General features: G+C 49.4%; 1 protein-coding gene and 1 long non-coding RNA gene across 4 annotated transcripts in view; one reads left to right on the top strand and one right to left on the bottom strand.

The window, feature by feature from the left end:
• NR6A1 (nuclear receptor subfamily 6 group A member 1) overlaps positions 1-24,145 on the top strand; it is a 67,133-nt gene that overhangs the window by 8,580 nt on the left and 34,408 nt on the right. For 2 of the 3 annotated variants that reach the window (XM_085239650.1, XM_085239649.1), the window contains exon 2: positions 5,561-5,617. The exons of the other annotated variant lie outside the window; for it this stretch is intronic. In XM_085239650.1, coding sequence (XP_085095776.1) covers positions 5,561-5,617 — 57 coding nt within the window. The remainder of the gene's footprint in view (positions 1-5,560; positions 5,618-24,145) is intronic. 3 annotated transcript variants of the gene reach the window in all.
• Positions 8,300-21,463, bottom strand: LOC116217298 (uncharacterized). The gene is made up of 3 exons (XR_014887334.1): positions 21,162-21,463; positions 11,647-14,399; positions 8,300-11,414 (listed from the first exon to the last, which is right to left on the bottom strand). It is a non-coding gene; the product is annotated as an uncharacterized LOC116217298 (long non-coding RNA).

The following is a 24,145-nucleotide window of genomic DNA, read 5'->3' as shown; positions in this document are numbered from 1 at the left end:
AATTGATGTTTCAATATTGGAGTTGTCAGGGCTGCCTGCTAGGCAGTATCATATTCAACCACAACATGCTCCAGGTACAGCAGGTGGAAAATTGTATGTCTAGGAACAAAGATGTGCATCAAGATGCCTTCAGAAGGAGGAATTACTGTTGAGAAGTGTTGGCTGTGCAGCAGAAATCTGAGTAAGTGCCTGTCATTGTAGTGCTTTGGGAAAACACTAATGTGATCCTTTGGGAGCTGGAAGTCCATCTTTTATTTTTACTGCCTATGTAATACTGACACTTCTGCACTGGAATGTTAATATTGTAATGCTGTATAAAGAAGCTGAAGCCTGGCTTCTCCAGTGTCTGGTTCAGTACTTCAGAACATGTAATTTAGGTTATGAATGAAACATCTGGATAGTAAATGTCACCAAAAGATTGTGAAACACTGTGAAGATTAACATGAATCTCAATTTACAGGCAAAGAAACCCAGATGTTTTATAAGGCATATTTAGGTTTGACTGCTGTAGCTTCCTTCCCATCAAGTGGATTGCCCCATGCATCTCCTGGAGCTCTTGGGGTTGCTTGTTTGAAGGATTTCTTCATAAGTATGAGCCCTTTAGGGGAACCCACAAACTTTTCTTCCTGAATACAAGCACGCAACAAGCTTTCCCTAAAGACGGACACAATTTCCACAATCTCCTCTGAGGGCTGAGCTGCATCATGACCTCAGTGGCAGTGGTGGCTCGGGGCCCCTCTGCCTGCAGTGCCAGGCAGCCCCGCTGTGTTGCTGGGCAGGCTGCAGTTGGCACTTCGGGGTGGGCACTGCGCTGCTGTGATGGAACACAGAAGGTCCTGGAAACTCATGGTAAAGCTGAAAGCGCAGCATCGCAGGGCTCCATTCCGCCTCGATTTTTGCCTCTCAGGAGGCATTTCAGGAATCCTGTGACTTTTGATGGCATCAATAAATCAGACACTACACTGACAGAATTTTACTGGAATGTAAACAGATGTTTAAAATAAGGATGTCTGTATAGTGTTTGTTGAATACAGCACAGGTACGGCTCTTTAAGCACTAGGGACATTGAACTGCTGTGATTATCTGCTTTCAGTTGCAGTTGTGAATAGGAACTTCACTTGATTTTTTTTCTTTTTAACACAACCCAGAATATTTATCAGGAGATGACCTTACCCTGCTCCCCTCTCCAAGCAGCGTGTTTTCCTCACTGAGGTGAGATGAGCAGCTCCACACAATGTAGGGGAAAGGGGAGGAATGTCTCTGTATGGTAGCATTAGCTGATAAGGGATAATGAATCACCTTTAGCTCAGGTCTGTTTAGCAGCAGCTGATCTGTGGAGCTGTGGGCCAGTCAGCCTTGCCTCGGACCCTGGGGAGAGCATGGAGCAAATCTTCCTGAGAGATGTTCCCAGGCATGTGGAGGATGGGAGGTAACTGGGACAGCTGTGGGTTTACCTGGAGCGATTCATGCCTTCTTCCTTTTCTGAAGAAATGACTGGACCCGTGGATGAGAGCTATTTGCTGCTCACCTTTATGTGAAGCAAGGGCTTTTGGTGCAGTCTGCCATGTAATCAGTGTAACCAATTGGGGAAGTGTGAGTGAAGATCTCCCTGTGCTGTCTGGCTCGAGGGGCAGCAGCTGGTTGTTCAGAGGCAGTGGTGGCCCCTCAGTGCTCTGCTTGGAGTCAGTGCTGGGTGATGGGATGCAGCGTGCTCGCTGGACTAGCAGATGGCACCAGACTGCTCCGGAGAGCACAGCTGCTATTGAGAAGGACTTCAGTAACCTGAAGGAAAGGGCTTTGATTGAAACATCAAAGGTCCCTAAGACAGATGTCAAATCCTGCATCTGGAACCATGCAATGGTGTGGGCTGGGGAGCAGCTCTGCAGAAAAGGATGCGGGGTCCCAGGGAACCTCAGGAGCATGTCTGTAGTGTGTGCTTGTGATGAAAACAGCTGATTGTGGGCTGGCTTATGTGGAGCCAGCAGGCTGAGGGGAGTGACCGTTCCCCTGTGTGACATGGTGAAGTTGCAGCTGCATCACTGAGATGGGAGGTGAGCTGCAGTACGCCTGGAGTGGGGCTGCTGGGATGGCCGGGGCAGGAACAGGTGACAAATGAGGACAGGCTGAGGGGATTGCATTTGTTTAGCCTGGCAGAGAGGAGGCTAAGTGGGGATTAATTGGCACTCTTCCAGCTCTTTAGAAGTCATTATAGATAAAAATGAAATCAGTGTTCCTCCAGAGGTTTGTGGCAAAAGGTCAAGACAATGGTTATGAGTTGCAAGAAAGGGAATTCCTGCTGGATGTCTCAGGGAGCGTGGGAATAAAGATTGTATTGGGAGTGATGCAGCACTGGAATAATGTCCAGAGAGGCCATGGAGTCTGCATCTTTAGAGATGTTGAAAGCTTAGTGAATGGATCCCTCAGTAAGCCAATCCAACCTTCAAAATAGGTCTCCTTCCAGTGGAAGATCAGCTGGATTTTTCTTTAGTTAATGTCCTTTTCTTTGCAATCACATAAAGCATAACTGCATTTCATCAGACAGATTCACCCGCAGAATTAATTCTCTGCTGGTAAAGCAGTGGAAGATGCCGGGCACTGAATGTCGTGCTCTCCTGCTTATTCTGATCGCAGTGCTCCTGCATTCGCTCAGGGCACTGTCTTGCTCACTGTCCTCTTCCTGAATGTAAGATGATAACATTTGGTGCTGGGGCACCAAAACTCATGCACCGATACCTTCAAAGTCCAATGCTATGGCACAGGTTCAGGCTAAGTTCATTTCTAGGAGAGGGGTCCATATAGCCCTTCAATTAGCGTGAGTGGGACAAGGGCAGCCAGAGGTCAAGAGAAGTTCAGAATAGCATAACCTCTTTTTGCTGGCGTTTCCAAATGTTCCTCATCCTGCACAGCCCTCCAAGCTCTCCTTGCCATCATGTTTACTATACAGCTGTAAAAGTCAAAGAACAAGGCCTGGCTTGATACAAGGGAAGTTAGAGATCGAGTGGTTGAGAATAGGTAGCATTGTTGTTTAAAACAGGAGAAATAATTGATTTATGTTATGGTGGCCAATTAGGCTGTAAACTGAGAAACTCTTAAAGCAACCCTGTGGCTTCAAGGCAGCTTTTTGCTCCGATTTCTGTTCAGCAAATAAGGGGTACCCCAATAAGGGTCATCAGCTCCATGAGCTAAATTATTAATTCCTTTCATGCCACTCTGGGCTTGTAAACAGTATATAATACAGGAAAACAATTGGCATCGTTCTCTTACTGGGCAGAGGAAAAGGTCAGAGGGTAAATAGTTGTATTGGCAACAGCTGGTCTTCAGAGCTGAGCAGACTTTTGTCCTTTTCATCTCTTAGAGCAAACCTGTTTCCAAAGTCGTAGCTGGTTGTTGATCTCTATCTCTTAGCTGAATTGTCTTTAGGAATTTAATGTTGCATATAATCATGAAAGTAAAAGGGCTGGCAGGGTAAGGGCAGATAAGAATGCTTCAATGTCAACCTGGTCAAAGCAAGTTATAGAGAAAGTAGTTGTGGTTTGGTAAAGTTATTAAAAAAAAAAAAAAGTGATTTGAGATTAATAGGCTCTGAACGCTGCTTTGCCAGCAGCATAACAGAAGTGCTGATGTGCTGGTGTTGTGGACTTGCCCTGTTGTGTGTCTGGGGGGACTTGTTGCTGGGTTCCAGCAGTGCCTGCCAGAACGTGGAGGCAAATCTCAGAACTTTGGGCTTGAGCAGAAGGAAGTTGTGAACGTATTGGTGAATATACTAGGAACTAAAAGCATACAAAATGTTAAGCCTGGACTGAAATTTCCCTGTTCGGTGTAGCTAGGAGATACTGTTGTGCTTCTGTTGTCTGTAACATTTAAAGTGGCATGGCAGGAGTAAGTGTAGAACTACAGGAGTTGAAAAATCTTCACCAGGATGCTCTTCAAATGCTTACTGCTCAAAAGTCACTCTTTCAAAGACATGTGCTACTTGGTTGCCTTTTGCATGATACTCGATGACTAACAGCTGTTTGCAGGTGTAGCTTGCTGCCCAGGTGGTTTCCCCTGCAGCTCTGCCATCTGGTTCTGGGGCAGCTGGGCTGGGGCAGCAGGTAAACCCCAATAGATGGCCATCTGCTCATCTGCTGCCTCAGCCTTTCTGAAAGCTCGGCTCTGCACAAAAATGGCATCTCCGTGGGCTTACTGGTTGGGCTTGCCAATTCTACCACTGTCAAAGTAATGCTGCACTTATTTTGATTCATATGTCAAAGTATATATGGCTTTAAATAGGAAAAGCAAGGGGAGAACAAACAATCCACGAGACTCTTCCCAGGAATCCAAAACTGTTCAGAAGTCCTGGGTAGCAAATACCTTTATCTCAGCAGGGAACAGGACAGACATAACCCAGTGCACTTCTGACTAAACCTCTCACTGCTGTTTCTGTGGCTGGCATTTAGTGCACTGGGCTGAAGCTGTTGGTCCTGTACTGTAAGACCAGGTCTCCTAAGCAGAGCACTCATGGATGCAGCAGGGAAGTGTGGCAGGAGGGTTCTGTTAGCACAGGCATGGTCTGTCTGCCCCATCTGCTCCATGACAGCGGTCTGCCGAAGTGCTTAGATCTGTGTGGTTTGCCTAATTACAGCAGAACTTTTCACTTCTCAGTGTAAACAATAGTCTTCAGAGAATTGCTGCTGCCGAATAAATCAGAACTGTAAGAATGTGGAAGATGTGGTTTGGGCTGACAGTGAGCTCTGGCTGTGGCTGCTCTGTGCCTGAGGAATGTAAACTCGTGTGCATTTACTGGGTCTTAAAGATAAATATGATAATGATATATTTGTGATATCTACTAGTATCAAAATGATGAACACTGGTTTGTTCAACTTGGGCACTTGTGGTAATGGGGTAAGAGTAAATGTTGTCTATTTTGAGGAAGATCAAGATCCAGAGAGAACATATCTTCATTCTATGCAGTCTCAGATTAGGACTGACCCTGTTACTGCAAAATGGCTTTTTCTTGGTTTGGCTCCTGGAAAGCTGGATCCTTCCCAAAATGCAGAGGGTACCTGGCACTCCCTCCAGATCACATTCTGGCTTTGTGGTTTTTATTAGCAAAGCACAGGAAGGTTGGTCTGTTTGCTCTTTCAGCTGTTACAAAATAAAGCTTTTGGAGTGTCTTTGTCTTTAAAGGCATGGCTTCTGGTACTCCTTTGTTCTGTGTACTTCTGGAAGGGAATCTGTCTTCCTATCAGGGATCTTTTGAGATTGCACTGGACACAGACAGCGTGGCATCTCTTCGCTTTGCAGTAGTGCTTCACTTACAGGATGATATTGTACACAGCTTAAAGCTGTCAGAACTTGGATTTCTTCATGGTGAAAATATTCTTAAACCACTGCAGGTCAGATTGCTGGATGGCTGCTCTGAAAGCAGGTCTGCAGATAATGGATGTGCAAGAGAGAGAGACTGTAAAAGAGGAAGGGGGAAAAACTGCTTCTTAAATGTAAATTTTCAAAATTAAAGGTTTCTTAAGTACCTGGTAAAATGCACGTCACAACTTTCTCATTTTCACTTTCCCATTAGCTACAGATGTGGAGCAGATGAATTCTTCTCCTGTCCTTCCTATGAACTCCATGGCCAGTAAGTACCTCTTTTTCTTGCTGAATATGAGGTAGTATTTCTTGCTCAGAGGTCTTGTAAAGAGATGATCGTACTTCCCTGTACAGACTTGGAGAAGTCTGCTAATGCTTACGGAGATGAGGGTCTGACACTGGGTTAGCTCTTTCCCACAGAAGTAGCACCGAGCAGGTCTGCAGTCACTGCTGATGCCAGCAGAAGGCTGCACAGGGGGCTTTTCCACTGGAGACACATCAGTGAAAGCTGTAAAGTTGATGCCTGACTGTTACAGAGATAGAGTGAAAATAAAATGTGAGATGCTGGTAAATTACCTTGTGGTAAAAGTGTCTGAAGTGTTTCTGTATTACGCTTGGAAATTCAGTAGCTGGAGACTACTACTGAAATGGAGAGCAGAGAGTAAAATCCACTTCCCAGTACGACTGCTCCCATAGCACTCTGTGACCAAAACGCTGCTCCACACCTAAAACACGAATTGTGGTAATGGGATGAGAGTAAATGTTGTCTATTTTGAGGAAGATCAAGATCTAGAGAGAACACGTCTTCATTCTACCCAGTCTCAGATCAGGATCGACCCTGTTACTGCATCTCCAGGGTTACAGCCCTGCAGAACTCCATCTAGCGGTGCCTGCTGTGCCCGAGGACCGCCTGCGTTTTGCTGGTTAGAATCCACTAGATGGCAACAAGTCGTTGTCGGATGTTACAGACCAAATTCAAGAAATTGTATTCCAAACAGGGGGATGATCTTTGTGCAGACTTCTTGTTTAAAACAACTTATGGAGTTCTCAAGTGTGGCAGACTATGAACAGGCGTCCATTTAAAAGCAATGCTCAGATGTTCCCAGCTGCTAAAAACCTGTCCTGTTCCAGGACACAGCCTTGCCTCCTGTTGTGTTGGTGGCACTCGGTTTGTTGGAGGACTGCTGTCCCTCTGCCTTGAGAAATGTAGAGCTAATGAGAACATTGCTTAATGTTCTGTCCAGTCTCTGTAGCCTGAAAAAGCTTAGACATAATGCATGGAGCCCTCAGTGCAGTAAAAAGTATTAAAACAGAATTTAATTTTTACCAAATTCTCACATCAGGATATCTCTGCCAAATACTGAAAGCAAAGGCTGTCTGACGTGAGTTGAGCAACCTTCTTTTTCCCTTAAGTGATTGTTTATTATTGCTAGTCTGAATGTGTCTAGCTACAGCTTTCTTGTCTGTTATCTTTGAACTGAAAAATGCCTGTCTATATTGATATAAACTTCTGACAAACTAAATAAACTGAGCTCTTTGAGTTCTTTCGATGTCTTCCTGTCTCGTGCTCTGACTGTGGGTGCAGGTGGGCAGGCTGATGGCAGTGCCTGCTGGTAGAGGCCCTGGTGTGCAGGTCCTGCTGCCCATCCTGCAGGGCTGTGGCTGCTGCTGGCATGGAGCAGCTGGTGCCACAAACATCTGAACTGTCCCAGGCACGAGTATCCAAAACTCCTGAACATCTCTGCTATAACCTGTTCCCTCCCACCCCAGTAGATTTTTTTTCTTGCTGTCTCATTACTAAATGGAAGTAAAGAAAAAGACAAAAGGACTTTCACGGTGGAGCAGGAAATGGAATTCTTGTGCACATTTGTGCATCCAGAGAATGCAACTGTGGAGTGTCTGCCTAAACTTTCTGCTTATGGATTAGCAAACTGTATTGTAGTCTTTGTTCCTGAAATGTCTTATCTGGAATAATTGAAGTGAGTTATTCTCATATTCCTTTGCAATAAGGATGAACATCAGTCAGGGATTTCTTCTATGTTTTCAAGAAGACGTGGAGAAAACCAGTGTAGGCCGAGTGATATTTCAGTGTTTAAAATAACATGAATGTGCTTTCTTATTTAATAACCCACTGGGAAAAGTCCACATTGTGCAACCATACTTCTTGAGTCTTCCAAACATGCCTTAAAGTTTCAAAGGCAAAATGTCCACCTGCATCCACACCAAGCCCCTGCCTGGTTCTGTGGCTGAGCATCCAGTCAGTTCTGTGGTGCTCCAGAGAACTTTCTAGACGTGACTGCAGCCCCCAGCCCACACTAAGCATGCCGTGGCTGCGCTCACTGGTGGTGGCTGACACTGAAAGATCCCCTCTGCCACACGTGGGAGGACTTATTCTAAAGCCTCAGTTCTGCATGGAGTAGTCTTCAGCTTGTCAATCTGTTGATCGCAGCAAGGCGGTTCCTGACTCAAATGAAACAATTCTGTCTTCTAGCAGAATAAGGAGGCAGGGATTTATTACGAAGATTCACCTAATTGGAATTCAGATGTCTTTAGCAAGTTGTTGTGACTTGAAGTGTGCAGCAGGTGTACAGCTGGTGGCTGTGCAGTGCCCTGTGCTGCATGTCTCAGCAGGCTGCTTCCAAAGCACCCCGTCAGCAGCTGCAGGAGTAAGCATGGCTCAGGAAAATGCCTGCACCCATTTAGCAGTGAATTGACTGTGGTACTGCTGGGCTGAGCAGTGACCACCTGTCCTCAGCTGGCTGTGCCCGGCACCGTGTCCTGGGGTCTTTTCTTAAATAAGTAAATCATGTCTGAAGTTGCATTCAAATGTGTTCTGTGTAGAAAAAGGTACTTGAATTCACTGGTAAGTGCCAGTAAGTAATCTATTTTTGCTCTTCAATAAGCTTGCTTTGTGTGAGTAAAACTTCACTTAAAGAACACAGCAAGAATATTCATATTCCAAGATAATGTTTTTAATGTGCTTCAATAGTACAGACTGGCACAGAGATGCATCTGATCAGGCTTCCATATTTATACAGATGGCTTGTATGCTCTATAAAGGATCCCCCATAGAAGCAGCATGGACTAATGGTGTCTGCACTGAAGATGGCTCACGATTGCTTTCTTGTACTTGGAACAGAAATACAGCCTTGAAAAAAGCTGTGTTTGTGGCCTGTTAGAATATCTGCTTATCTACAGGGTATGCTTATTTTATCCCAAATGCACTGCTTTGTAGAACATTAATCTTTTGAGGCAGGCTGCCAGATAGCAAAGAGCATCCCTATGGGCACGTGCTCCCTGGTGAGCAGGGCTGGCATGTTCCACTGCTCCTGTTGAGCCCCAGTGCAGCCCTCTGGTTACTGGCAGGCAGAACTCGACTCAGCTTCTCCAGCAGCAGGCATGTGTCCCCTTCCTGCCAGGCTCAGCCCCAGGTGAGCAGCATGGTCACGCAGCCTCTTAGCCAGCTGGTCCGCAGTTTGCATTCATTGATCAGTGAGTTGATAGCAACAAAAACCCACCGACAGCAATGAATGTTGATTGCAGCCATTAGATGCTGGGCCGGAGCGCTGACAGCCCCACTGTGCTGTGTGGTCCTGCAGGGCAGGCGGCAGTGCAGTCCTTGGTCTCGGAGCACGCGGTTATTTCAGGGCTTCTTGAAGTCTTGGTGACTTCTGGAAATTATATTTCCGTGGGGAGGATAGTAGACAAACATTCTGTGCTCTGATAATGGCATTAAAATATGACAAACGTTACCCTCTACGTAAAGGTGATTTGTTCGGTTACTCACAGATTCCTGCTGGCAGGCAGATTGCTTCTGCAGATCAGATCATTCCCAACTGTGTAGCACAAGGCTGAGAACTGCATGTTCGTCATCGCACCTTCGCCCTGCTGCCACTGAAATGATTGTCCAACAATTCTTGAGCACAATCCCTGTCCTCAAACTTGATGAGGGCTGGGTTTCATTCCAGAAATGCTTGTGTTACAGCAGTATGAGAGACATCCTGCCCAAGTGTTTGTCCTCTCTGAGATTACTGCAGAGCCACCAGCAGAGCTTGCACAGGGCACATGCCCTGGCCAGGAGTGCTGCTCCGTGATGAGGGTCTGTGTGGCTGAAGGCTTTCAGACCCTCGTGGTAGGGAAGTCCTGGTGGTTGGGGTACCAGATGCCCAGTACTGTCAAAAGCAATGTGATAAGGGCCTGTTCTGTTGTTTTAATTCTGCTGGATCGTGTGATATGAGCAGATAAAGGTGCAAAGTGTACTTCCAGGGAATAGCTGTCACTTTCAGGAGTCTGTGCTTTCTTGTGGGTCTGAGACAAATATCTCGTGGCTGTGTACAGAAGTAAAACTGCATGTGATCTCTTCCACAACAGCCCAAACCAACAGGCGTGTGCTCTAAGCCATTCCCTTATGGGTTCTGTGGTGCCCGTGCTCTTGTGAGGGTGCTGTTACAGCAGGCTGTGTGTGGTGCTGCACCTGAGCAGCCAGGTGGGACAGCAGAGCAGGTGCTGCTGAGCTGTGTGCGTTCACCTCTCCTTTGAAAGGAGGGACATTTGCCTGTGTGCCTGCTTGTAAAGCGACAGCGTGAGTCATGGGAGCAGCTGGACCCTGTGGGGAGGAATCCAGTCCTCTGGCAGTGCTGCTGGTGAGCAGCTGCTGAAACCCAGTGCAGGCTCCTAGGAGCAAATGAGCTGACATTCCTGAGCTGCTTCTAGCTGAGCTCAAGTTGCCAGTCCAAATGGGATGGGTTCCCCTTCTGCTGTTCTGAACATGTACCATCCTCAGGTTTGTTTCCAAGTATACCATATGCTGTAGATCCGTTACTACTCTTGTGGTGTCCACCCAAAATCTTCCATTACTCTCAGATACTTTGTTTTGCAGAAATTCTGGTCTAACTCATAGTCTTTTAAAAATAGAAAACAACTATTTCTTACACATCAATTCATTTTTTGAGAAAGTAGAACTGGAAAAACTCCATCTCTGTAGCTTTCAATATGATCTGTAAATCACAGCGTGCTAATAGCAACCATATGTATATAGCTATGAAGGTTCAAGCTCCGTTTAACAGAGGGTTTGTGATAAACCTCAAGGTACAGTCAACGGTCGATGGTTTTTCTTAGTTCTCAAACTCACCGACAGCGTTGAATGTTCACTGAAGCTATCCAAAGATGGCTGTATACATGTACTGTGCATATTTTCCATGCATATGTTTTCCATAGACTAGCAGTGGAAACACTGTTGAGGGCTGCACATTCTTTATTGCAAAGTCTTAAACTGCTCCGAGTATTTTAATTTCAAAATGGAGTATTTTAATTACAAAATGGAACCGGGAGCACTAATGAATAGCAGAAGTATAACAATACTGTTATCAGTGTGAACTTGACTTAGTGCTTAAAACAGCTTTGAATGTGTCTGAATGGCAGTTGTGAAAGAGCCTTTCTTCCTGTGGATGTGTGTATTGTCAATAACTGCTCTAAGGTTTTTGAAGCATTTTGGAGCCTGAAGCTCGGGTCACCCTTCAAAGGCAGAGCCGTGGGGTGGGGGTTGGCAGACTGATCCTGTGATTCCCAGTGGATTCACCCAATGCTGAAATGTTTTCTGTGCCGACTGCAGCAGGGATGATGCTCCCAGCCTTGTAATTTTGCATTTAGTCTCTTTAAATGTCTATATTGTATCTAGTCGTCTTCACTTTTTTCCACCTGGTTTGTGGGTTTGAGAGAGAAGCTACTTGCAGCTTATTTTTAGAAGTGGAATCTGCTGCTGTTCCTGAAACAACTGCAGGGAGTGAAGCAGAGCTCACAAAGTTAGCAGGAATCATTTCACTGTAAAATTCTGCAGAGGATTTCAATTCAGTGCTTCCTCTCATCCCAGGGCCAAGAGCGTTCTCTATGAACATAACTTAACAACCTGCGTATTGTCTGCAAAAGTAGTTAAAGCCAGTCAGTTGTCTCATGCCGAGCAAGCTGGATGTTCACGTGAGGGATGAGCGTGTTCCCAGGATACAGCTTGGAGTCACTGCTTACATGGACTGACTGATCTTAATGGTGCCACTAAGCATCAACTGATCCTGAAAATTAAAAGAACTCTCTGTAAATCAGTCTCACCTTGTTCCTGCAATCCTTACTGAGTAGGATCTGGAGGAGAAAAAAGCAACAAAGCAGAGTAGCATTGCTAACAAGCAGCGATCGGCCTGGAGCAGTAATCCTTGTGGTGCCGCACAGGGAGCACATGTGCCATGTGAGCGCACAGCAGGGAAAGCATGCACAGCCAGGCACAACGCGTCAGTATTTACACGCTACCTTGTGACACAGGCTTTTTCCTCAGTTCACATCTTCCTCCCTTCGTGCCCCCGACCTCCACCAGGTCACGCTGTCGCCTGCACGGCGCTCCGTGCACGATGGGGCGTGCGGGCGCACGGCAGCGGTGGGAAGGCCGGGTACAAACGCCTTTGTTTTGTCCCAAGCAAGCTCAGCTGTGCCATGAGAATGTTCTTGTTGTTGATGTGAGCGTGTGAGCAGCGACGCCGCAGCCAAACAGCCTTCACGTTTAGCACTGATGCTTCTGTTTCTTCACCCTGCCCCAAGGCTCACTGTTGGGCTGCTGGATACATCTTGGGGTACGGTGAGATCGGGGCACAAAGGAACCAATCTGCACCATTTGCCCTGTGGGACCGTAATGCTACAATGCTATATCAGAGAAAATAAACACAGAGCTCTTCTGGGACCAGAGAGGAATGAAACTGATAGCCGTTTCCAATGATTTATGGGGGATTTCACAAGTTATTGTGATTCAATTTTGAGCTGACAAATTGGCTGGTGGATGCAGCGTAACTCTGGACCTGTGTGAGGTGTCTGACTTAATAACATATGACACCTCAAACTGGTATGATACAAATTTGCTATGGCAAACGTTAAAAGGATTAAAAAGTGACAAATGAGGAGGTCTCAGCATAATTCTAAATGGGAACCTGACCAAGTTGATGACTTAAGAGTGACTGCGCTGTGTTGTAAAGCACTGCTCTGCACACCTGGGAGAAACACTGTTTCAGTTGTTGCAGGTTTTTGTTCTTTTGTTTTAAATGGAAAGATGAAGGATAGATAGAAACATAACCCCGTGTCTCTAGATAAACAGCAAAAATGAATGTTTTGGTACAGTCAAACGCAAAGTTTGATGTTTGGGAACAAGGACCATTGACTGTTCTGGCACCAAGGACTCTACTGTAAGCAGCAGTACTTGCTGTGTCAGGTCAGCGACTGCACGTGTGTGTGCAATCTAACTACTGTGAGGTATTACAGGGACAGAGGCTGTTGCATCTGCACTTAGTTCTCCTGTAGCTGCTGAAATGGTACTTTGTCCTGATGAGTATGGGCTATGCCAAAGAGATTGCTGAACAGGAAGGGTTTCTAAAAAGGTGAGCTGAGAGCAAAGGAAATAATCAAGACTACTGCCAGTCTGTTTAGCTCAGTGTCAGGATCAAGTTGATCAAACCAGTGGTATGCGCATGCAAATTGCAGATAAAGTTCTCTGAAGCACATTAACGAAAGGCAGAGCTCTGTCCTGTCTGCTGGTACCCTTACCCACACCGCAGAGCACAGCAGAGCTGCCCTGAGCTCCGTGGTGCTTCTGGGGCTGCAGGGAAACACAGAGCCTCGAGTCTGGGCTAAGTAGGGGAAAATGTTTTGGCTTCACAAAATTGGTGTAATCTTTTGTTGCAAGAGAGCATGGAAGAGTGAAAAGCTTCTTTTGAACTGCAGAGAGATAATGCAGCAAAACAAAGAGGAAGCAGAAGCTGAAACAGCTGTACTTTTTAAATGGAACTTGCTTTACCTTCCTATGGCAAACACACGAGCTCTCAAAATCAAACCCCCCAACGCGTTACCTGCTAAAAGTAGTATCTGTCAAATGCGCTTGCAGGGAGAACCGCTGCTGGGCTGGAAGACGCTGCGTTTGGGGGCTTTCTTGCTGACCTACTTACATAGGAACGATCACAGTGGATTAGGCTTCAGCTCAGTATCTGTCTCCTAAGTTGTTTTTGTGCAGGGATCAGCCGCACAGCATTGCCAGCTCTGCCTCCTTCTTCCCAGCCCTCCCCAGGCACCAAAGGGAGGTGGCAGCAGCTCCTGCACCCTGGGGGGCTCCTCTGAGCAGAGCTGTGGGTCTGCAGTGAGCTGCGTGCCGGCAGCGTGGGCCTGCAGTGTGCGTGGAACAAAGCGATCTCAGCCCAGGATAGCTTTATTTCGTACATCTTCATCTTGTTTTACGTAATGTAAGAAATCTTCCGTTTAATTCAAAAGAAAACCAAAACCAAGTGATGGCTGGGAGCTCTGCTGAATTGCAGCTATCAGCTACAATGAAGCAGATCTAAGTGGTGGTTAATGGGCACATAGAGGACATAAGCAGGAGCAACTTGCATATTTCTTCCTAATCATCTGCTGTCTTCCAGATGGCTTTCAGCTCCCTGTGTCTCAGCCCCTGCGCATCCAGTAACCGTGAATGAATTTTTCTTTGTGTGGGTTCCCTAGCAGCATCCCTGTGAACTCCTCTTATCCCACATCTTTTACGTTTGTTGCCCCAAAGATTACTGTCAGTATTCATTGTCAGGACAGCTGAGATTCCTCAGTGTTAAAAATAAGTTCCTGCAGTTGTGCTGTGGCACATCTAATGCTGGTAAGCAGCTTCTGCAGATACAACGCCACTGTCTGTTGGTATATGCAGCATGCTACTGATTCTTCATCACTGAAATATTTCTCCTGCGTTATTACAGTGGTGAGCTCAGGTAAGAACTTCCTCCAAAGGTACCACTGTGCTGAGTGCTCTTGTTGATGGCAGCTGATCTGTGCAAGCACCAAGGCCCAGCCTGGGTTCTTCCTTTTGGTATTTTTAGAAACTACTGGCACAGCTCTCAGTGCGGCATTCCTGTTAGCCAAAACTGCTTCTGCTGTGGAGAATGGACTTTCTGCTTTCAGATGGGAAACAGTTGGACTTGGCCAGAAGATGCTATCTGCTCTTATACAAGTCTCAGCAGTGAGGCTGGAAATGTCCTTATATTTTTCTGAAAAACAAAATGTAGCTGGAGATCAGAATGTTGAAGAGAATCCTGGTCTTTGGAATTACTCTCTCCTTTGTTTCTGATCAGCATGTACAAAGCCTGCTCTATGGGCATTGCTGCATGCACCTTACCAGAAATCATTTTAACACTTCAAGACACTGAAGAAAAGTGCAAAAATTGCATGCGTATTTGACAGAGAAAATTTGTGTTGCAAAGTAATCAGAAGAGAGATCTGAAGAGTTTTTCTTTATGTGCTTGAATCCTGAAAGAGCAGACTGACACATGGTCCTCACTGCAAAGGGAAGGGAAGGGCCCTTCTGAGCAGGGGCAGCTCCCAGGTGCAACACGTCCCACACCTTGGCTGTAGCAACGTGCCTGTGTTCACAAACTGATACTGCCGACAAGTACAAAAATATCTGCTTTGGAAGCTGTATGGATGGAGAGAGATCAGATGAAGGATTTGCTTTTCAGTCATGTCCTATTCACTGCAACTTGTCCTTTGAAGATGGTCTGTGTTTTTCAGCTATATAATCCAATTCTCATCTGCCAGACTTCTAGACTTGCAGTTCTTCTCAAAAGTAACACCTCTGAAACATCACTTTTTTGGCTCAGCTTAGAAAGCATGGCACCTCTGGGCCAACTCTACGTTGCTATCTTGAAGCATGTATTCAAGATGTATTTAATATGGTAAAGATTTTACTTCTAGTAACTACTAGTCAAGTGCATAAAGGACCTATTTTTTTTTCCTGTGGAGGCCATGCAGGTCCCCATTTCCTCACTGGGTGCCCATTGCTGTGCTGGCAGCACCAGATCCCACCCAGCCCTGGCCCAGGTGTCTCTTTTAAGTCTGTGTGTCAAAGGATGTGATGCAAGTCAATGTCCTGTGTCTGTAGAGCATCAAAGGGAGTTGTAATTCCAAGTGCACTGCTTCCTATAGCATTCATGGGCACATGGATACAGCTAGGTTTCTCTTGTTGCTAAAAGATAACGTGATGTAGCGTCATAGATGGGAAATAAGATAAGCAAAAAAACCCACCAAAAACAAATTTTAGGGACCACTGATCTTTTAGATCATTCTGAGGGTTATGAAGAGAATACCCAGCAATCTACAAGCAGATTGTTTCCTCCAAGCTGTGACCTGCGTGGTTCCCATGCAACCCACGCAGACCTTATTTTTGAGACTAAGGATCCCTTCATGCCTGTGCATTTAGCATCCACTTCTCCACTGCAAGGCCCCGGTGCTGCAAAACATGGGGAAGAAGGAGGGGAAATGGCTCCCACATGCTGAGAGCCGCAGAAGCGAGCGTCCTGCTGAGCCTGCCTTGTGCAGCACTGCTGCAGCAGCTGCTCCTGGCTTGCGTGGCCACAGTCCAGCACCCATGGCCTCATGGGCGCCCTGAGAAGCTCGATCTGTTAGCTCTCCTTTTGTGCTCTCTCCTACAGTTGTTTGATCCCACTGCCTGCGTTTTCTCCTGGGCTGTGATGAGAGCACAGCTGATGTAGGGGTGTTCTGTGCCAGTTCTCGAAGCACAGCGATGAGCTGCAGGGGTGTAGATGGTAGTGCTAAAATCTGGTTAGAATACTGTTTGAATCGAGTATTCAATTATTATGTCACTTTACAGTTTTCCTTTTGCACTGAATTCATTGGTACTTAGAAGCTATTTTCTAAGATTTTAAGATACTTTCTCTCCTTCCCCTTCCAAGCACTTCCACCAGCACACGTTTGCCCAATTCCTGGTTCTTCTGACTGGAACAACTCAGAGCTGTCAGTAGAGAGGAATCTTTTCCACAAGGCAGATTTCTCTTGGAAACACTTTGTGGTTTCACAATGACAACCCAGAAAGCATAGGTTGGTATCTCAGACACTGAGCACTAGTGTCAAAATGCGGATGGTAAAATCCTCATACACGAGTAAACGCAAAGTTCTGGAAGAAGTCTGGTTCTGTTCAGACAGAGCAGTAAAACTCACTGTCCTGTAAGGGTTCCCCAAAGCTCACATGGCAGAAAGGAAACAGCCCTGCTGCACTCAAGTAGTGCAGTATGTTCTTCATTTGCAAAGCGTAACACCGAGCACTGCATCTATCCACCGGTTACTGAAGGTAAAAATGAATTAAATAGGGCAAGCAAAGCTGCAGCTAAGCTGTTATGTATTTCACATTGCTTAGTGTTTGGCATGTGGGCCGAATGCCTTAGATTATAAGGCATAAGCCTTTCAGAACCTTAAGTTATTTCAAAATTAAATGGATGACAGACACAGGTCTGCTGTACGGATCTCATTTTCTTTGTGTATTAGTAGAAGGAGTAAGCAGTGTCTATGTACGTATCTAATGAAGCTATTTTCTACTGTTATAGGTTTACTATAAGAAACAGAACTGAGACGGCACAACATTTTGAATAAAACAAATTGAACAGATTCTCAGAAATGTAGGTCACAGTAACAGATGACCTATACACGGTCCTAGTTTTTGATGCAACTGTCTAATCTGCTCTGAGAGTACTAGCCAGACATCATTCCTAATTGACCTTGATATTCAGTGAACAGAAAGAAAGCTAAAGCCACGCAATGTTTAAATCTTCAGCAGAAGAAATATGTGGTGAATTTGAATGCGTTCTCTTTCCTACTTAGAATCCACACTTGTCCTGTGAACCTTTGTCTGCAAATGTGTTGACCATCCGAGAAATCTGAATTTGAGACCTCAGCTAAGGGAATGTGACTCCGAACAGCCACTGCTGTCAGTGCGACGCCCACTGCACAACACAGCTCTGCAGCGGCCGCCCGCGGGTCCCCCGGCTCTCCATTGGGCTGCAGTGATTGCTGGCCGGGGAGAGCTGTGGCTCCTGGGCAGGTGGGCGCAGCCTGGGCCGGGTCCTGCAGAACGGGACCTGCGGGCACCCAGACTGCAGGCGCTGTCACTGAGTAAGCGGGAGCTGCTGACACTTGGGGCCCTGGAATGCAGCACAGCCATGAATGTCAGCACGCAGGGGGGCCTGGGAAGTACTGTGGGTTTGGTTAAACCCTTATCACCTCTGTTTACAGACCAGACTAACCCTTTTTGTTCATGACCCTGACTTTAAACGCGTTACTTGCAGCAGGCACTGCAGGCTTCCTGCCTGTGTGCTAAAGCAAACTGGCTGCTGGGAGGGCCAGGAGGAACGAAGCAGTAAGGCCTCATGAGGTCTTTTCAAGAAAACTACCATCTCATTTAGGTTACCAGTTAAGAATCGGTAAATGTACCTCAGGAGGGTTTCAGACTGATAACCTCTGGTTTGCTGGACCTCACAAACTGCTCAATGTGTGCTGCTTTGGCCTGCAGTGACCGCACGGCGCTGCCATCAGCAATGCAGTGCTGTGTCCTGGCTGGAGGAGCAGGGGCTGTGCACAGGGCATGGCCCCAACCCCACCGTGCACAGCTGCAACACAGCTGGGATGGGAGGCAGCCCTCAGCTCAGCCAGCACTGCTGCTGTTCTGTTAGAGCAGCTGCACTCACGTGCACGGTGGTACAGTTAACACAAAGTTTGGTCGGTGTTGAGATGCAGCATTTCAGTTTGTAATGGTGACTCACGGCCGTTGCATGGACGGCTGCTGAGCTGTGCACACAGCTTTTGGGTGCTACAGGGAAACTGAGAATGAGTGAAGTCTACGTAAAAAAGTAATGTTATCGACCTATGTATCAAATCTGTGATATGGAGACATATGACTGTCTTCTGAATTTGTAATGGTTGAAATGTTTGAATTGTATCGATAACATGGTTTTGAAGTGATTATGGCATCTGTTGGCTATTATGGAGATAAAATGAAATTCTTAAGATTCCACATCTTTTGTTAAATTGCCACACTTGGTCGGACCTGGTGTGTTTATTGGCAGCTGAGCCTTGTCATGAGTGCTAGCTATTAATGAGCGCTCAGACTGCATGCGCCGTGGGATGCTGCAACTGCTGCAACTTCAAAGTCTGTTTGTAGTTAAAAGGTTTCTTCTTTTTTTGTGAGTCTTCATAAACTTTACGTGGGAATAGGTGTAAGTGGAGGTAGGAAAGCTGCTACTGTTACTTCTGGGGGAAGGTTAAGAACCTGACCCAACAGGAACTTCAGCAGCTATCAGCATCCTTTCCTGATGTGCACGACGGGATTATTCCATCCCAGCTGAGGTTACAGACGTTTACAGGCAGGGATGTGCCCAGACATTCCTCTTACAGCTGCTTTCATTAGGCACAGGCTCTGCCAGCCTCTGACAGGACACTGCCATTCTGAGCAACGTACTCAACAGGTATTAAAACTGAGCTACTTAATTGTTAGGCAGAATACAACACGGTTCTCTTTTCAAGTAGCAATTTCAGGAGATTTTAATTTTTTTAATTTTAGAACCAGCCTCCTGATGAGCAGCTGGTATTGGCACTCAGAGGAAGCAGAAAAGGTGGCTGCAATGTAAAGTACAGCAGTATTTATTCTACAATAATAATACCAGCTTTGCTGGTGGATGCATCAATGGCCATAACTTTTAATAGACATCATCTGGACTATTTTCATTCAGAGGCTCCTTTTGATGGGTCCTCCTGAGTCAGTACCAGCAAGGAAAAACAGAAAGATCAGAACAGCTTGGAGATTCATGTCACCCAAGTTCTACTGTGAAGTAACCCATCCATGCCACTGTACTGCAGCAAGAAGAGAATTCAAGGAAATTATATAATGATGCCGACAAAACCGATTCCCAGCACGAGTATTTACATTCATGTTTCTATTTCCAATGCTCTGAAACAGCATCTGAATGCACCGTGAGCTGGCCCCTCGCACACAGGGATATGTTAGGTCACTGTTATTTGTACCATACTGGAGAGAATTTCACTTTTTCAAAACCATGCGTGGTTTGGCCATCCCTACCCAGCCACTGAGAGCAGCAAACAGCCAGCCCTGCTTTCTCTTTTACACTGCTTGGCATTGCTGCAGCTCAGTGACACGCGTTTCCCACTCGCTCTGTGTGACAGCTCTGTTTGCTCCCGGGTGAAGCAGCGCTGCTCTGTCTGCAGCCCGGCCCGCGGCTGTGTGGGCGCTGGGAGCCTTGGGCAGGGCCTGTCCCCGGTGGGGATGGTTGGGGATCAGTTCTGGCAGGCGAGGAGGGGCAGCCTGAGCTCCTGGGGCACCTCCGCCCCCAGCACACAGCCAGGGCAGCTCTGCGTCCTGCAAAGCCCCGCGCTGGGCCCTGATCTCCGTAACTTCTGCTCATTGGCTTCAGGCAGAGGATTAAAGCCCTGTCTCTGAGGAGCCCTTGCTTTAATTCTGGGAGACTATGGGAGAAGCAGGGCGATAGGAAGCACCAGACACTGAGTGTTTTGTTTTCCTCATTTATTGCGGTTTGCCAGGTGCCACGGCTCAGGGTCCCTACCACACCTGCACGCAGCCTCCAGGCTGCCCCCAGCCACCGCTCCCCCCAGGCAGCCGCACCGCTGCCGCATGCGAGTGAACGCGGGGGCTTCTGTCCGCGAAATCCCTCTTTCCCTCCCCGCGTGACTTCTGGCCCGCAGGGGCTGCAGAGCGGCGGCAGGGCCGTGTCTGCAGGGCTGTGCCCGCACGGCTTCGTGCCAGCTGGGCGGTGCGGGGCGCCCGGCGCGGTGCAGCCCCGCGCTGACGGCAGCGCCGCATCAAAAGCTGTAATTTCCTGTGCGCTGCAGCCCGGCTCTGCCGCTCCAGCTTTGTGTCCCCCGGCCTGTGCCTGCGCTAACAGACCGCTATTGTCCGGCGGCGAATGGTGGCTGGCAGCGAAGAATTGCTGTCTGGTTTCTATTCAAATCCAGGTACGGGCGCATGAATGGAGACGCCCGGCAGCAGCGCGAGCCGCGGGCGCCCAATGCGGGGCCGTGCGGGAAGCGCCGCAGCTCGGGGTGGGGTTTAACGCCGCTTTCTGGTACTGCTGAGAGCTTTTCGAGCCCTCTCCCATTTCTGGGCACGAGCAGTGGGAGCAATCGCCCAGTTGGGAACTTTCTAAACTTGTTGCAGCATTTTCCTCGAGCGGGACCAGCTCACTTCGTTTCTAAAGCTCAGGGACCAATAGAAAAAGTTGATGAAATCGAAGTATTTCCTTAAAGCGTACTAAACGTACAGGTTGGCTGAGTTTTATTGCGGACCCAATCTGGTGCAAGCGTCACAGTGAGTGACAGAGCGCAGCGCGTTCAGCAAACACACGGCACTTCTCACGGCATAAGTTTGGCTAAGCGATCTTCGCACGACGCTTTCCACACGTTTCAGGCATCTGCGGAATGCTGCACCCGGGGTTCGCGTTACCGTCAGATTTGGGGTCGGCCGCACAGCCCCGCACCACCGCCCCGCACGGCCGCCTTTGTCCCCGGGCGGCTCCTCCCGTCCGCGGCGCCGCGCCCGCCCCGGGGCCGCGCAGTGTTCGGTTACAGCGCGACTTTCTTCTCCGCTTTTTCCTTGTTTTTTTTTTTTTTTTTTTTTTTAATCCCCGTCTGGGGATGGGGCCGATTTGGGCCGATATGGGGCGGGGGCTCTTTCCGCTCCGCTCCGCGCCCGGCAGCGCACGAAGCTTTGTGCGGCCGCCGCGCGGGGCCGGGCCGCCGCTCCGCAGCTGGCTTACATTACGCGATGGATATAAAAAGCTTCTATCGGAGAACAAAGGAGCACGTGCAGAAACGGGGCTGGAAAAGCCCCTGACAGCCCCGCTCTCGCCGGGCGGCGACGAGCTCCGGCCGCACGCCCAGCGCCCGCGGCCGCCCCGACCGCCCCGACGCGAACGGAAACCCTTCATCCTTACCTACGGCCCCGGCGGCGCGGTCCCGCGCTGGGGGCACCGCTCGGGCGCCCGCAGCTCCGGCCGCCCCTCGCGGCCCCGCCCGCTCCTCCCCGCCGCTGCCCGCGGCCGCGGCGCACCGCCCTGCCCTGCCCGGCTCGGCGCTCGGCCGGCGGCGGCTCGGGGGCGCGCGGCGGGCGGGCGGGCGCGGCGCCGAGCGGCTCCCGGCGCCCCGCAGCCCTGTCTGCGCCGCCCCGCCGCGCCTTTATAGCGGCCGCCGTCACGTGCGCGCCGCGACGCCGCCGAGTGGCCGCGCCGCGCCGAGGGGCGGGATGGGGGCGGCCGCGCCCGGCGGAGCGTGGGGCCGGGGCGTGTTTGGGTGTCTGGCGGCGGGGCCGGGCCGCGGGGAGCCGCGCCGGGGGCGGGCGGGGACGGGCCCTACCTTGCGGCCGCCGGGGACGGCGCCGTGCGCGGGGCGGGGCCGGGTGCGGGTGAAGCGGTGGGAGCGCGCTCTCGGGCGGAGAGCGGGGAGTTCCGCATGTTTGCCGGTTTCGGAGCCATACAAACCGAGCCGCTTCCGCTGAGTGCCGGCCTCGGGTTGCTGAGGTTGCCGGGGCTGAGGTTGAAGGATTTCCCCACGGGCGGCGGGGCGGCTCCGTCCCAGTCCCCGAGGTGGCGGAGGGACGAGGCCCGGCCCTGAGCAGCGCGGCTGGGCGGTGGGACGCGGGGTACGGAAAGCCTTTCCCAGCAGCTGGATCCACAGTTGTGTGGTCCCCTGCCGTGTCCCCAGCAGCACAATGAGATGCTAATGTCTGCAGTGTGAGCTGCACGCTGGGGATGTACTCTCCAGGGAAGTGTTGTCAGTGGGAGACACGGAATAACAAGATTCATGAAGATTGGAAAAGACCGCTAAGATCAACTCCAAGTGCCAGCCCATTCCACCATGCCTGCTAACCACGTTCCACACCTCCACGGTTCTGAACGCTGCCAGGGACTGCCAACTGCAACGATAGATGGGGAGAAGTGAATTTCCTTGTCTCATTCTCCTTTGCTCCCAGTCCCTTCAGCCCTCCTTCTCCACTTGTTCTCAGTCTTTGCAGCATGGCAGCCCCCAGCTCGCCTAGCCCATCAGCGTGCCTTGCCAGAGCCACTATGACCGGAGCCCTTCCTGCTCCTTCCACATGGCTGTCAAAGCATCTCTGGGAAGGAGGTGCTGCATGCATCGCGCAGTGTGTGCCCCTGCAGGAGGGGGGGAAATGGGCTGATGGCACTGGGAGGTGCTCCTGGGATGGGAGTGGCAGGGGGCCCTCCTGGAGTTCTTCACATGGGATTCTATCATCATCCCTAAGGATAAGGTATGTGAGTACACGGAACGTGAAAGTGGAATGAAAAATCTAATGACAGTTCTGTAACAGTCACCAAAAGGAAGCAGTTAGCAGCAAGGGGTGGCGTGCTGCTCCGTGATACCCGGGTTGTTGGTGTTGTGCAGCTGCTGGGGATGGGGATGGGGTGGTTTCCACCTCTGTCACTGAGAGCAAAGGAGATAGCGGTCCGTTCAGCCACAACACCATGGTAGCTCCTCCTGATTTTAGACAGCTTCCATTCCCTCTCCCACTTTGAGGTTTGCCCTTACTGTCTTTCACTGGTTGAGGTGTTCGACCATTGCTCCCAGAACAGATGATGTTCCTTGTGCCCTAGGAGTGCTTTCTGGATCCTGCATGTGCATCTGAGCAGACAGGTGTGGTCACGCTGCCTGTAAAGAATGCGGTATTTTTGAATCTATTTATGACAAACAAAAACTGGATGGCAGGAGTGTCCCTGGGGGCAGTGTGGTCTCTGTGAGCCGTTGGGGCGGCTGCTGAGTCCTGGGAGCTGTGCCAGGCTCTGTGCGTGGCCTCGGAGGTGTCCGAGTGGTGGAATCTTTGTGCAGTATCCGTCTGTTCTCTGCTAGTGCTTTATGCTTACTTGGTTAGAAGGCCTCTGGTGAGCCTGTTTTAGGATCTGTAGCAGTAATATAAAAGTCCTGGAGTCACCTTGGTATCAGTGTTTTGCTACAGAGAATTCACACAAATTGAAAGAGGAAAATGGTGGAGATCATTGGGCCGCCAAAGGAAGGGCAGTGCAGGGAGCACCCAGTGCTTCTCCCAGTTGCTCCCGAGGTTTTTTGGCACTTCCAACCCTGGATAAGAGTTGACACGGTTGCAGGGAGGAGTGAAGGAAGGACTTTTCCCTAAGTCTGTTCAGGTCAGACGCAGCTGCCGCAGCCAGCAGGTGCCTACCCAGCAGGAGACTCGCCTTCCTCCCCCGGGTCACCTCTGGTGGGGATCCCGAGAAGCGCGGTCCGAGGGCGCTGCCGCGGGGCTGCGTCCCGTTGCTCCGTTCCCGCAGACTGGGAAGAAAACGGTTTGGGCTGTGCTTCGGGCGGGGGCGGCTGCGGGATGCGGTGCCGCTGCGGGACCCGGTGTTACGGCTGGAACCCAGCGGCGCTGCTGGGCCCGGGCCGGGCCGCTCCTGGGCGCGGAGGCGGGAGCTGCCGGAGCTGCCGCCTTTCTGTGCGTGCGTTTTAAAATCTCGCTTACAGGCCACTTTGAGTAGCCCGTTGAGTGAATGACATCAGCCTTCCAGAGCGTTACTACTGAAATGCGCTCTGTGTGCTGCGGGATCGCACGGCAGCCACGCGGTGCTGTTATCCCACAGCATCGGGAGCCGGGGAGTGGCTGGGGCTGCTCGTGGGGACGTGAACAAGAGGAAGAAATACAGGGGCAGGGCTGAAACGACATCACGAGTCAGTGGCAGAGGCAGGGATGGGGTCTGCTAACTCTGTGCGTGCATTTGTTTGTGGCTATTCTGCCAGTATTAATAACAGAAGAATTGGCTCCATTTCCACGTTTCAGCTGTGCAAAACGCGTGGCTGTGTTCCTGCAATCAGGGGAGCACCACACGGGCAGCGTCCCCAGGGCTGGCTTTTTGCGGGGCTGTCACCTTCTGTAGCCATCAAGTGGATAAAG

This window comes from Meleagris gallopavo, chromosome 19 (genome assembly GCF_905368555.1).
Source record: "Meleagris gallopavo chromosome 19, MGAL_WU_HG_1.1, whole genome shotgun sequence".
NCBI classification, from domain to species: Eukaryota; Metazoa; Chordata; class Aves; order Galliformes; family Phasianidae; genus Meleagris; species Meleagris gallopavo.
The sequence above is the reverse complement of the archived record's forward strand: the minus strand, read 5'-3'. Positions and strand labels throughout refer to the sequence as shown.